Raw genomic sequence first — 13,775 nt, 5'->3', positions numbered from 1 at the left:
GCATGCTGCTGGCACCTTGGCGTTTGGTGTGCTCCAGCCCTGAGCAGCTGCAATAATTTCACGTGTGGGCTCACTCAGGAGGAAAGCCTGGTAACCTCTTGCAGTTTAGGGGTCTCTGCACACAGGCTATAAGGGTATCTTCCTTCCAGGTTATCTCCATCCCCAGGGACGGGAGAAGCACAGAGTTCCCAGCAATCTGGAGGGATGTTTTAAAGCTGTCAGGTTGCACGAGCTCAGGAACTGTGGCTGCCTGCAGATGGCACTGCCCTGCCACAGGCGAGGGCTGCCAAGGCTGGTCGGCCCTAATCCCAACACAGACAGGTGTGGTTTAGCCTCCTGGGCTCTAGGACCTCCAGGTACCAGTCCCGATTTTTACACTGATGCTATGGGAGAGTCACCTCCGCTCTGTGCCTCGAGTCCTTATCCCTGGGTTGGGGATGGGGACAGGGACTGACCTGCCTGGTGTGGAGGGAGGGCCCAGGGACTAACCAGGTAGTTAACCCGTAAAGTGCCTTCCATACTCCTAGTGCTGCACCCTGCTGCTGTCACCGTAACAGGGCAACTCTGGGCCTGTTCCCTGCTCCCCAAATCTCTCTGGGTTCGTCCACAGACAAGGCACAGCATTGGCTTCTGAGGGTCTCAGGGTCTGGAATAGGGAGACAGAGTTTTCCTACTGGAACAAAGCTGCCTCCCCTTCTGCTAAGATCTCTGCTCTCCCCTCGGCTCTGGGCTTGATCTGGATCTGAGCACTGAAGCTCTGCCCTTTATCCAGTGTCAGCTGTAGAAGTCCTGGGGTTGAATCCATTTTCCATAATACAGCTGCAGAGGCCGCTTTGGATGGGTTAATTAAGACAAAGATCCATACTACTCACGTCATCCTCTGCAGGTTTTGAAAGATTCCCTTTATTGCGTCAGGAGAGCTAGTCAGCGCCTGGGCACCCCCTGTGACAAACCCCAGTGCAGGAAACATTTCTTCTGGGTGAATGCGGCATGGGCAGCACGTGGCCCTTGCCCCAGGGAGGCTCCGAGCAGGCATAGAACATTGGCAAAGCGAGCTCAGGAGTTGGAAGGAGCAGAGAAGCTGAGGCTGGGGTCGAGATGTCTGGAAATGCCCTGTCAGAGGGGAAAGGCCCCTTTACTTCTGGCTGCTCCACTGAAAAGTGCATGTTGGAAACCCAAGTTTGAATAAACAAACCCTTATGAAAATTTGCCTCGTGATTCCTCAGCTCCTGGCTAGATTCCACAGAGCTCAGCTCGAGGGCAGCTGTCAGGCAGGAAGGGGGACTTTGAAAACAACATACTACTATGTTTGTGAGTGAGTCTAGTGCTTGTAACGGGAGGGACACAATATCCCAGCTAAGGACTCACATAGGATTGGATCACTCAGGAAGGATTGCACCTGGAGAAACTAAATCTAATCGACTAGACTAGTGCAGGCCAATGCTGTGCACCCCTCTGCTACTCGTCAATACACCACACTCCCCCCAAGTCCCCATGATCTTCCAGTTCTGACTTTCACCCAGCTCTGCTGCTGCTACTCCTCAGTCCAGATCCACAGTCTCCCCCGCCACTCCAGTCCAGGGTTAGCCCACCCACGGCTCAGCTCCTGCACCTCAACTCTGACCTGCATAAATTTTGGAATTCCAGTTCTAGAACTATCCTGAGCAGAAACTCTAAAGAGAAGATCCAGCCCTTCCTCCCTTAAACTAGCGTACGCGGAGTGCTTTTCCTTCCCACAGTGGTCACGATGCGCTAATTGGTCCAGGAGCATCACAGGGATTGCACGTTACCTGAGATTCCCTAAGGTTATTCTGTACGATTCCCGCATGACCCTGAGCACTGTACAAATCAGGGACCCAATATCCCGCACAACCTGGGAGACAAATAACATGGTATTCCACAGCAAGCAGCTAGTGAACAGTCCTGCATAAAAGGGGGTGATAATAAAGAGAAGACTCACTAAGACCTTTCTCCTGCAAAGCATGCTGGGAACTTCACCACACAATTAGAGGGACAGAATTCCAGTGCTCACAGAGACAGAAAGAGTGGAGACAAAGGGATGAAAAGTGCTATTTGCAAAACAAAACAAAACTGGGATCAGAGTGATAAAATGAAATATAATTAGTCCATCCCCACTTTCAGCAAACAGAGCCCCGTGTCTGGGTCTGGGACGCATCTGCTGAGGAGCTGCATGTAGGTGAGGTTCTCATGCGTGTTGGGGTCGAAGAAGCCCTTGGTGTCGTCGCTGGGGTCAGAGAGGATCCGGTTCATCTCTTCGTCGAAGTAGCCCCGCTTGTAAGCCACCTCCACGGGGAGGCGGTGACTGTGCACGGGGTCGATGATGCCGCCGGTGGCGATCTGGGCCTCCAGCAGGCGGATGCCGTGGTCCTTGACTATCAGGTCTCTCTTCATGGCCTGGAAGAGGGAGATCTTGTTGCCTGTGTAGGGGTCAGTGTATCCGGTCACTGCTCTCTCTGCAGAGAGCAGCTTCTCGTGAATCTCACGGCCCACCAGGCCGGCGGAGACGGCTTCATCGACGGACAGCTTCTCGTTCTTCAGCGGGTCAGTGATAAAGCCGCTGGCAGCCTGCGCCTCCAGCAGCACCAGCGCGGTGCCCGGCCTCAGAATCCCCTTCCCCATGGCCTGGTAGATGCTCATCTTCTCTGTCTTGGACGGGTCCGTGTTGGACGGCACAAGGACTCGGCGATGCAGCTAGTTCCTTCGAGGTATCTCTTTACGGAATCCATTTCCGTGATCTCCTGCACCGTCTTGGTGCCCTGGGTGAGTTCAGTCAGCGTGTTCTGGTCAATAATGTCAGAGCTGAACAGCTCTGAGGCAGTCACCTGCCTCCTGAGGCCTGAGAACTTCACTTTGCTGCTTCTCTCTTCTGTCTCCTCAACGATGGTGGTGAGGGTTCTGACCAGCTCCTCCAGAGTCACCGTCCCTGCTCGGTACTGCTCCAGGAGCTCCTGCCTTTTCTCTTCCGAGAGGTATTTGGAGAAGAGAAGTTCCCACACGGAGACCTTTCGCCCTTGGAACTCGCCGACCGATACATCGACGGTCGCGAGCCGGAGAGTCTTTTCCGCTTGTTGGTCCTGTGGAGAAGGCGCTGGCAGCTCTCCCGGATGTTCTCTCCTCTCGGCAGGGCCTTCCACGCCTCCGGGCTGTTGGCGCTCTTTTCTCTCTCGGTGATGAGGGTGGTGACGACGGTGATCATTTCTTGAATGGTTAGCGTCCCTGCTTTGTACTTCTTTAGAAGCTCTTGTCTTTTCTCTTCAAGGACGTATTTGGAGAAGAGCAGATCCCACACAGAGACCTTTCGCCCTTGGAACTCGCCCCCCGGCCCGTCGACTGTCGTAGTCTTCAAGGCCTTCTCCCGTTTTTCATCTCTCTGCGAACGGGCAGCCTCGGCGTTCTGTGACGTTGCCCGTTGCGTGCTCGGACTTTTCACGTGCCTGGGCTCTCTGCTGCTCTTTTGCTCTGCCTCGGTGATGAGGGCGGTGATGATGGTTGTCATTTCCTGAATGGTTAGCGTCCCCGCTTTGTACTTCCTCAGAAGCTCCTGCCTTTTTTGGTCAGGGACGTATCTGGAGAAGAGAAGCTCCCACACGGTCACGTTCTGCCCCTGGAAGAGTCCCACGCTGACGCTGGCAGGGGCAGACTGTAAGGAGATTCGTGTTTTTTCATCTAGCTGGAAGAGCACGGAGCCTTTGTGCATCAGCTGAAGCATCAGGAGCCCCGTGTCTGGGTCTGGGACGCATCTGCTGAGGAGCTGCATGTAGGTGAGGTTCTCGTGCGTGTTGGGGTCGAAGAAGCCCTTGGTGTCGTCGCTGGGGTCAGAGAGGATCTGGTTCATCTCTTCGTCGAAGTAGCCCCGCTTGTAAGCCACCTCCACGGGGAGGCGGTGACTGTGCACGGGGTCGATGATGCCGCCGGTGGCGATCTGGGCCTCCAGCAGGCGGATGCCGTGGTCCTTGACTATCAGGTCTCTCTTCATGGCCTGGAAGAGGGAGATCTTGTTGCCTGTGTAGGGGTCAGTGTATCCGGTCACTGCTCTCTCTGCAGAGAGCAGCTTCTCGTGAATCTCACGGCCCACCAGGCCGGCGGAGACGGCTTCATCGACGGACAGCTTCTCGTTCTTCAGCGGGTCAGTGATAAAGCCGCTGGCAGCCTGCGCCTCCAGCAGCACCAGCGCGGTGCCCGGCCTCAGAATCCCCTTCCCCATGGCCTGGTAGATGCTCATCTTCTCTGTCTTGACGGGTCCGTGTTGGACGGCACAAGGACTCCGGCGATGCAGCTAGTTCCTTCGAGGTATCTCTTTACGGAATCCATTTCCGTGATCTCCTGCACCGTCTTGGTGCCCTGGGTGAGTTCAGTCAGCGTGTTCTGGTCAATAATGTCAGAGCTGAACAGCTCTGAGGCAGTCACCTGCCTCCTGAGGCCTGAGAACTTCACTTTGCTGCTTCTCTCTTCTGTCTCCTCAACGATGGTGGTGAGGGTTCTGACCAGCTCCTCCAGAGTCACCGTCCCTGCTCGGTACTGCTCCAGGAGCTCCTGCCTTTTCTCTTCCGAGAGGTATTTGGAGAAGAGAAGTTCCCACACGGAGACCTTTCGCCCTTGGAACTCGCCGACCGATACATCGACGGTCGCGAGCCGGAGAGTCTTTTCCGCTTGTTGGTCCTGTGGAGAAGGGGCGCTGGCAGCTCTCCCGGATGTTCTCTCCTCTCGGCAGGGGCCTTCCACGCCTCCGGGCTGTTGGCCGCTCTTTTTCTCTCTCTCGGTGATGAGGGTGGTGACAACGGTGATCATTTCTTGAATGGTTAGCGTCCCTGCTTTGTACTTCTTTAGAAGCTCTTGTCTTTTCTCTTCAAGGACGTATTTGGAGAAGAGCAGATCCCACACAGAGACCTTTCGCCCTTGGAACTCGCCCCCCGGCCCGTCGACTGTCGTAGTCTTCAAGGCCTTCTCCCGTTTTTCATCTCTCTGCGAACGGGCAGCCTCGGCGTTCTGTGACGTTGCCCGTTGCGTGCTCGGACTTTTCACGTGCCTGGGCTCTCTGCTGCTCTTTTGCTCTGCCTCGGTGATGAGGGCGGTGATGATGGTTGTCATTTCCTGAATGGTTAGCGTCCCCGCTTTGTACTTCCTCAGAAGCTCCTGCCTTTTTTGGTCAGGGACGTATCTGGAGAAGAGAAGCTCCCACGGTCACGTTCTGCCCCTGGAAGAGTCCCACGCTGACGCTGGCAGGGGCAGACTGTAAGGAGATTCGTGTTTTTTCATCTAGCTGGAAGAGCACGGAGCCTTTGTGCATCAGCTGAAGCATCAGGAGCCCCGTGTCTGGGTCTGGGACGCATCTGCTGAGGAGCTGCATGTAGGTGAGGTTCTCGTGCGTGTTGGGGTCGAAGAAGCCCTTGGTGTCGTCGCTGGGGTCAGAGAGGATCTGGTTCATCTCTTCGTCAGTAGCCCGCTTGTAAGCCACCTCCACGGGAGGCGGTGACTGTGCACGGGTCGATGATGCCGCCGGTGGCGATCTGGGCCTCCAGCAGGCGGATGCCGTGGTCCTTGACTATCAGGTCTCTCTTCATGGCCTGGAAGAGGGAGATCTTGTTGCCTGTGTAGGGGTCAGTGTATCCGGTCACTGCTCTCTCTGCAGAGAGCAGCTTCTCGTGAATCTCACGGCCCACCAGGCCGGCGGAGACGGCTTCATCGACGGACAGCTTCTCGTTCTTCAGCGGGTCAGTGATAAAGCCGCTGGCAGCCTGCGCCTCCAGCAGCACCAGCGCGGTGCCCGGCCTCAGAATCCCCTTCCCCATGGCCTGGTAGATGCTCATCTTCTCTGTCTTGGACGGGTCCGTGTTGGACGGCACAAGGACTCCGGCGATGCAGCTAGTTCCTTCGAGGTATCTCTTTACGGAATCCATTTCCGTGATCTCCTGCACCGTCTTGGTGCCCTGGGTGAGTTCAGTCAGCGTGTTCTGGTCAATAATGTCAGAGCTGAACAGCTCTGAGGCAGTCACCTGCCTCCTGAGGCCTGAGAACTTCACTTTGCTGCTTCTCTCTTCTGTCTCCTCAACGATGGTGGTGAGGGTTCTGACCAGCTCCTCCAGAGTCACCGTCCCTGCTCGGTACTGCTCCAGGAGCTCCTGCCTTTTCTCTTCCGAGAGGTATTTGGAGAAGAGAAGTTCCCACACGGAGACCTTTCGCCCTTGGAACTCGCCGACCGATACATCGACGGTCGCGAGCCGGAGAGTCTTTTCCGCTTGTTGGTCCTGTGGAGAAGGGCGCTGGCAGCTCTCCCGGATGTTCTCTCCTCTCGGCAGGGGCCTTCCACGCCTCCGGGCTGTTGGCGCTCTTTTCTCTCTCGGTGATGAGGGTGGTGACAACGGTGATCATTTCTTGAATGGTTAGCGTCCCTGCTTTGTACTTCTTTAGAAGCTCTTGTCTTTTCTCTTCAAGGATGTATTTGGAGAAGAGCAGATCCCACACAGAGACCTTTCGCCCTTGGAACTCGCCCCCCGGCCCGTCGACTGTCGTAGTCTTCAAGGCCTTCTCCCGTTTTTCATCTCTCTGCGAACGGGCAGCCTCGGCGTTCTGTGACGTTGCCCGTTGCGTGCTCGGACTTTTCACGTGCCTGGGCTCTCTGCTGCTCTTTGCTCTGCCTCGGTGATGAGGGCGTGATGATGGTTGTCATTTCCTGAATGGTTAGCGCCCCGCTTTGTACTTCCTCAGAAGCTCCTGCCTTTTTGGTCAGGACGTATCTGGAGAAGAGAAGCTCCCACATCGGTCACGTTCTGCCCCTGGAAGAGTCCCACGCTGACGCTGGCAGGGGCAGACTGTAAGGAGATTCGTGTTTTTTCATCTAGCTGGAAGAGCACGGAGCCTTTGTGCATCAGCTGAAGCATCAGGAGCCCCGTGTCTGGGTCTGGGACGCATCTGCTGAGGAGCTGCATGTAGGTGAGGTTCTCGTGCGTGTTGGGGTCGAAGAAGCCCTTGGTGTCGTCGCTGGGGTCAGAGAGGATCTGGTTCATCTCTTCGTCAAGTAGCCCCGCTTGTAAGCCACCTCCACGGGAGGCGGTGACTGTGCACGGGTCGATGATGCGCCGGTGGCGATCTGGGCCTCCAGCAGGCGGATGCCGTGGTCCTTGACTATCAGGTCTCTCTTCATGGCCTGGAAGAGGAGATCTTGTTGCCTGTGTAGGGGTCAGTGTATCCGTCACTGCTCTCTCTGCAGAGAGCAGCTTCGTGAATCTCACGGCCCACCAGGCGGCGGCGGAGACGGCTTCATCGACGGACAGCTTCTCGTTCTTCAGCGGGTCAGTGATAAAGCCGCTGGCAGCCTGCGCCTCCAGCAGCACCAGCGCGTGCCCGGCCTCAGAATCCCTTCCCCATGGCCTGGTAGATGCTCATCTTCTCTGTCTTGACGGGTCCGTGTTGGACGGCACAAGGACTCGGCGATGCAGCTAGTTCCTTCGAGGTATCTCTTTACGGAATCCATTTCCGTGATCTCCTGCACCGTCTTGGTGCCCTGGGTGAGTTCAGTCAGCGTGTTCTGGTCAATAATGTCAGAGCTGAACAGCTCTGAGGCAGTCACCTGCCTCCTGAGGCCTGAGAACTTCACTTTGCTGCTTCTCTCTTCTGTCTCCTCAACGATGGTGGTGAGGGTTCTGACCAGCTCCTCCAGAGTCACCGTCCCTGCTCGGTACTGCTCCAGGAGCTCCTGCCTTTTCTCTTCCGAGAGGTATTTGGAGAAGAGAAGTTCCCACACGGAGACCTTTCGCCCTTGGAACTCGCCGACCGATACATCGACGGTCGCGAGCCGGAGAGTCTTTTCCGCTTGTTGGTCCTGTGGAGAAGGGGCGCTGGCAGCTCTCCCGGATGTTCTCTCCTCTCGGCAGGGGCCTTCCACGCCTCCGGGCTGTTGGCCGCTCTTTTTCTCTCTCTCGGTGATGAGGGTGGTGACGACGGTGATCATTTCTTGAATGGTTAGCGTCCCTGCTTTGTACTTCTTTAGAAGCTCTTGTCTTTTCTCTTCAAGGACGTATTTGGAGAAGAGCAGATCCCACACAGAGACCTTTCGCCCTTGGAACTCGCCCCCCGGCCCGTCGACTGTCGTAGTCTTCAAGGCCTTCTCCCGTTTTTCATCTCTCTGCGAACGGGCAGCCTCGGCGTTCTGTGACGTTGCCCGTTGCGTGCTCGGACTTTTCACGTGCCTGGGCTCTCTGCTGCTCTTTTGCTCTGCCTCGGTGATGAGGGCGGTGATGATGGTTGTCATTTCCTGAATGGTTAGCGTCCCCGCTTTGTACTTCCTCAGAAGCTCCTGCCTTTTTTGGTCAGGGACGTATCTGGAGAAGAGAAGCTCCCACACGGTCACGTTCTGCCCCTGGAAGAGTCCCACGCTGACGCTGGCAGGGGCAGACTGTAAGGAGATTCGTGTTTTTTCATCTAGCTGGAAGAGCACGGAGCCTTTGTGCATCAGCTGAAGCATCAGGAGCCCCGTGTCTGGGTCTGGGACGCATCTGCTGAGGAGCTGCATGTAGGTGAGGTTCTCGTGCGTGTTGGGGTCGAAGAAGCCCTTGGTGTCGTCGCTGGGGTCAGAGAGGATCTGGTTCATCTCTTCGTCGAAGTAGCCCCGCTTGTAAGCCACCTCCACGGGGAGGCGGTGACTGTGCACGGGGTCGATGATGCCGCCGGTGGCGATCTGGGCCTCCAGCAGGCGGATGCCGTGGTCCTTGACTATCAGGTCTCTCTTCATGGCCTGGAAGAGGGAGATCTTGTTGCCTGTGTAGGGGTCAGTGTATCCGGTCACTGCTCTCTCTGCAGAGAGCAGCTTCGTGAATCTCACGGCCCACCAGGCCGGGCGGAGACGGCTTCATCGACGGACAGCTTCTCGTTCTTCAGCGGGTCAGTGATAAAGCCGCTGGCAGCCTGCGCCTCCAGCAGCACCAGCGCGGTGCCCGGCCTCAGAATCCCCTTCCCCATGGCCTGGTAGATGCTCATCTTCTCTGTCTTGGACGGGTCCGTGTTGGACGGCACAAGGACTCCGGCGATGCAGCTAGTTCCTTCGAGGTATCTCTTTACGGAATCCATTTCCGTGATCTCCTGCACCGTCTTGGTGCCCTGGGTGAGTTCAGTCAGCGTGTTCTGGTCAATAATGTCAGAGCTGAACAGCTCTGAGGCAGTCACCTGCCTCCTGAGGCCTGAGAACTTCACTTTGCTGCTTCTCTCTTCTGTCTCCTCAACGATGGTGGTGAGGGTTCTGACCAGCTCCTCCAGAGTCACCGTCCCTGCTCGGTACTGCTCCAGGAGCTCCTGCCTTTTCTCTTCCGAGAGGTATTTGGAGAAGAGAAGTTCTACACGGAGACCTTTCGCCTTGGAACTCGCCGACCGATACATCGACGGTCGCGAGCCGGAGAGTCTTTTCCGCTTGTTGGTCCTGTGGAGAAGGGGCGCTGGCAGCTCTCCGGATGTTCTCTCCTCTCGGCAGGGGCCTTCCACGCCTCCGGGCTGTTGGCCGCTCTTTTTCTCTCTCTCGGTGATGAGGGTGGTGACGACGGTGATCATTTCTTGAATGGTTAGCGTCCCTGCTTTGTACTTCTTTAGAAGCTCTTGTCTTTTCTCTTCAAGGACGTATTTGGAGAAGAGCAGATCCCACACAGAGACCTTTCGCCCTTGGAACTCGCCCCCCGGCCCGTCGACTGTCGTAGTCTTCAAGGCCTTCTCCCGCTTTTTCATCTCTCTGCGAACGGGCAGCCTCGGCGTTCTGTGGCGTTGCCCGTTGCGTGCTCGGACTTTTCACGTGCCTGGGCTCTCTGCTGCTCTTTGCTCTGCCTCGGTGATGAGGGCGGTGATGATGGTTGTCATTTCCTGAATGGTTAGCGTCCCGCTTTGTACTTCCTCAGAAGCTCCTGCCTTTTGGTCAGGGACGTATCTGGAGAAGAGAAGCTCCCACACGGTCACGTTCTGCCCTGGAAGAGTCCCACGACGCTGGCAGGGGCAGACTGTAAGGAGATTCGTGTTTTTTCATCTAGCTGGAAGAGCACGGAGCCTTTGTGCATCAGCTGAAGCATCAGGAGCCCCGTGTCTGGGGTCTGGGACGCATCTGCTGAGGAGCTGCATGTAGGTGAGGTTCTCGTGCGTGTTGGGGTCGAAGAAGCCCTTGGTGTCGTCGCTGGGGTCAGAGAGGATCTGGTTCATCTCTTCGCCGAAGTAGCCCGCTTGTAAGCCACCTCCACGGGAGGCGGTGACTGTGCACGGGTCGATGATGCCGCCGGTGGCGATCTGGGCCTCCAGCAGGCGGATGCCGTGGTCCTTGACTATCAGGTCTCTTCATGGCCTGGAAGAGGGAGATCTTGTTGCCTGTGTAGGGGTCAGTGTATCCGGTCACTGCTCTCTGCAGAGAGCAGCTTCTCGTGAATCTCACGGCCCACCAGGCCGGGCGGAGACGGCTTCATCGACGGACAGCTTCTCGTTCTTCAGCGGGTCAGTGATAAAGCCGCTGGCAGCCTGCGCCCAGCAGCACCAGCGCGGTGCCCGGCCTCAGAATCCCCTTCCCCATGGCCTGGTAGATGCTCATCTTCTCTGTCTTGGACGGGTCCGTGTTGGACGGCACAAGGACTCCGCGATGCAGCTAGTTCCTTCGAGGTATCTCTTTACGGAATCCATTTCCGTGATCTCCTGCACCGTCTTGGTGCCCTGGGTGAGTTCAGTCAGCGTGTTCTGGTCAATAATGTCAGAGCTGAACAGCTCTGAGGCAGTCACCTGCCTCCTGAGGCCTGAGAACTTCACTTTGCTGCTTCTCTCTTCTGTCTCCTCAACGATGGTGGTGAGGGTTCTGACCAGCTCCTCCAGAGTCACCGTCCCTGCTCGGTACTGCTCCAGGAGCTCCTGCCTTTTCTCTTCCGAGAGGTATTTGGAGAAGAGAAGTTCCCACACGGAGACCTTTCGCTTGGAACTCGCCGACCGATACATCGACGGTCGCGAGCCGGAGAGTCTTTTCCGCTTGTTGGTCCTGTGGAGAAGGGGCGCTGGCAGCTCTCCCGGATGTTCTCTCCTCTCGGCAGGGGCCTTCCACGCCTCCGGGCTGTTGGCCGCTCTTTTTCTCTCTCTCGGTGATGAGGGTGGTGACGACGGTGATCATTTCTTGAATGGTTAGCGTCCCTGCTTTGTACTTCTTTAGAAGCTCTTGTCTTTTCTCTTCAAGGATGTATTTGGAGAAGAGCAGATCCCACACAGAGACCTTTCGCCCTTGGAACTCGCCCCCCGGCCCGTCGACTGTCGTAGTCTTCAAGGCCTTCTCCCGTTTTTCATCTCTCTGCGAACGGGCAGCCTCGGCGTTCTGTGGCGTTGCCCGTTGCGTGCTCGGACTTTTCACGTGCCTGGGCTCTCTGCTGCTCTTTGCTCTGCCTCGGTGATGAGGCGGTGATGATGGTTGTCATTTCCTGAATGGTTAGCGTCCCGCTTTGTACTTCCTCAGAAGCTCCTGCCTTTTTGGTCAGGGACGTATCTGGAGAAGAGAAGCTCCCACACGGTCACGTTCTGCCCTGGAAGAGTCCCACGCTGACGCTGGCAGGCAGACTGTAAGGAGATTCGTGTTTTTTCATCTAGCTGGAAGAGCACGGAGCCTTTGTGCATCAGCTGAAGCATCAGGAGCCCCGTGTCTGGGTCTGGGACGCATCTGCTGAGGAGCTGCATGTAGGTGAGGTTCTCGTGCGTGTTGGGGTCGAAGAAGCCCTTGGTGTCGTCGCTGGGGTCAGAGAGGATCTGGTTCATCTCTTCGTCGAAGTAGCCCCGCTTGTAAGCCACCTCCACGGGGAGGCGGTGACTGTGCACGGGGTCGATGATGCCGCCGGTGGCGATCTGGGCCTCCAGCAGGCGGATGCCGTGGTCCTTGACTATCAGGTCTCTCTTCATGGCCTGGAAGAGGGAGATCTTGTTGCCTGTGTAGGGGTCAGTGTATCCGGTCACTGCTCTCTGCAGAGAGCAGCTTCGTGAATCTCACGGCCCACCAGGCCGGCGGAGACGGCTTCATCGACGGACAGCTTCTCGTTCTTCAGCGGGTCAGTGATAAAGCCGCTGGCAGCCTGCGCCTCCAGCAGCACCAGCGCGGTGCCCGGCCTCAGAATCCCCTTCCCCATGGCCTGGTAGATGCTCATCCTCTCTGTCTTGGACGGGTCCATGTTGGACGGCACAAGGACTCCGGCGATGCAGCTAGTTCCTTCGAGGTATCTCTTTACGGAATCCATTTCCGTGATCTCCTGCACCGTCTTGGTGCCCTGGGTAAGTTCAGTCAGCGTGTTCTGGTCAATAATGTCAGAGCTGAACAGCTCTGAGGCAGTCACCTGCCTCCTGAGGCCTGAGAACTTCACTTTGCTGCTTCTCTCTTCTGTCTCCTCAACGATGGTGGTGAGGGTTCTGACCAGCTCCTCCAGAGTCACCGTCCCTGCTCGGTACTGCTCCAGGAGCTCCTGCCTTTTCTTCCGAGAGGTATTTGGAGAAGAGAAGTTCCCACACGGAGACCTTTCGCCCTTGGAACTCGCCGACCGATACATCGACGGTCGCGAGCCGGAGAGTCTTTTCCGCTTGTTGGTCCTGTGGAGAAGGGGCGCTGGCAGCTCTCCCGGATGTTCTCTCCTCTCGGCAGGGGCCTTCCACGCCTCCGGGCTGTTGGCCGCTCTTTTTCTCTCTCTCGGTGATGAGGGTGGTGACGACGGTGATCATTTCTTGAATGGTTAGCGTCCCTGCTTTGTACTTCTTTAGAAGCTCTTGTCTTTTCTCTTCAAGGATGTATTTGGAGAAGAGCAGATCCCACACAGAGACCTTTCGCCCTTGAACTCGCCCCGGCCCGTCGACTGTCGTAGTCTTCAAGGCCTTCTCCCGTTTTTCATCTCTCTGCGAACGGGCAGCCTCGGCGTTCTGTGACGTTGCCCGTTGCGTGCTCGGACTTTTCACGTGCCTGGGCTCTCTGCTGCTCTTTTGCTCTGCCTCGGTGATGAGGGCGGTGATGATGGTTGTCATTTCCTGAATGGTTAGCGTCCCCGCTTTGTACTTCCTCAGAAGCTCCTGCCTTTTTTGGTCAGGGACGTATCTGGAGAAGAGAAGCTCCCACACGGTCACGTTCTGCCCCTGGAAGAGTCCCACGCTGACGCTGGCAGGGGCAGACTGTAAGGAGATTCGTGTTTTTTCATCTAGCTGGAAGAGCACGGAGCCTTTGTGCATCAGCTGAAGCATCAGGAGCCCCGTGTCTGGGTCTGGGACGCATCTGCTGAGGAGCTGCATGTAGGTGAGGTTCTCGTGCGTGTTGGGGTCGAAGAAGCCCTTGGTGTCGTCGCTGGGGTCAGAGAGGATCTGGTTCATCTCTTCGTCAAGTAGCCCGCTTGTAAGCCACCTCCACGGGGAGGCGGTGACTGTGCACGGGGTCGATGATGCCGCCGGTGGCGATCTGGGCCTCCAGCAGGCGGATGCCGTGGTCCTTGACTATCAGGTCTCTCTTCATGGCCTGGAAGAGGGAGATCTTGTTGCCTGTGTAGGGGTCAGTGTATCCGGTCACTGCTCTCTCTGCAGAGAGCAGCTTCGTGAATCTCACGGCCCACCAGGCCGGGCGGAGACGGCTTCATCGACGGACAGCTTCTCGTTCTTCAGCGGGTCAGTGATAAAGCCGCTGGCAGCCTGCGCCCAGCAGCACCAGCGCGGTGCCCGGCCTCAGAATCCCCTTCCCATGGCCTGGTAGATGCTCATCTTCTCTGTCTTGGACGGGTCCGTGTTGGACGGCACAAGGACTC

The 13,775-nt window shown here is 56.8% G+C and overlaps 1 protein-coding gene across 1 annotated transcript in view; it reads right to left on the bottom strand.

Moving 5' to 3' along the window:
- Window positions 1-891: 891 nt before the first annotated feature.
- The window catches only part of EPPK1 (epiplakin 1), a 35,565-nt gene continuing 22,681 nt past the window's right edge, over window positions 892-13,775 (bottom strand). The window contains 35 exon segments of the mRNA XM_039523044.1: window positions 892-2,702; window positions 2,705-3,151; window positions 3,154-4,251; window positions 4,254-5,200; window positions 5,202-5,487; window positions 5,490-5,501; window positions 5,504-6,309; window positions 6,311-6,546; window positions 6,596-6,778; window positions 6,780-7,036; window positions 7,039-7,176; window positions 7,179-7,211; window positions 7,214-7,371; window positions 7,373-7,438; window positions 7,440-8,828; window positions 8,830-8,852; window positions 8,854-9,349; window positions 9,351-9,498; window positions 9,501-9,980; window positions 9,983-10,082; window positions 10,084-10,324; window positions 10,326-10,388; window positions 10,390-10,442; window positions 10,444-10,507; window positions 10,509-10,617; window positions 10,620-10,935; window positions 11,234-11,329; window positions 11,629-11,972; window positions 11,975-12,470; window positions 12,472-13,369; window positions 13,371-13,568; window positions 13,570-13,592; window positions 13,594-13,669; window positions 13,671-13,710; window positions 13,713-13,775. Coding sequence (XP_039378978.1) covers window positions 2,122-2,702; window positions 2,705-3,151; window positions 3,154-4,251; window positions 4,254-5,200; window positions 5,202-5,487; window positions 5,490-5,501; window positions 5,504-6,309; window positions 6,311-6,546; window positions 6,596-6,778; window positions 6,780-7,036; window positions 7,039-7,176; window positions 7,179-7,211; window positions 7,214-7,371; window positions 7,373-7,438; window positions 7,440-8,828; window positions 8,830-8,852; window positions 8,854-9,349; window positions 9,351-9,498; window positions 9,501-9,980; window positions 9,983-10,082; window positions 10,084-10,324; window positions 10,326-10,388; window positions 10,390-10,442; window positions 10,444-10,507; window positions 10,509-10,617; window positions 10,620-10,935; window positions 11,234-11,329; window positions 11,629-11,972; window positions 11,975-12,470; window positions 12,472-13,369; window positions 13,371-13,568; window positions 13,570-13,592; window positions 13,594-13,669; window positions 13,671-13,710; window positions 13,713-13,775 — 10,964 coding nt within the window. The 3' untranslated portion in view covers window positions 892-2,121.

The sequence above is a fragment of the Mauremys reevesii genome, linkage group 2 (genome assembly GCF_016161935.1).
Source record: "Mauremys reevesii isolate NIE-2019 linkage group 2, ASM1616193v1, whole genome shotgun sequence".
In the NCBI taxonomy this organism is placed as follows: Eukaryota; Metazoa; Chordata; order Testudines; family Geoemydidae; genus Mauremys; species Mauremys reevesii.
The sequence above is the reverse complement of the archived record's forward strand: the minus strand, read 5'-3'. Positions and strand labels throughout refer to the sequence as shown.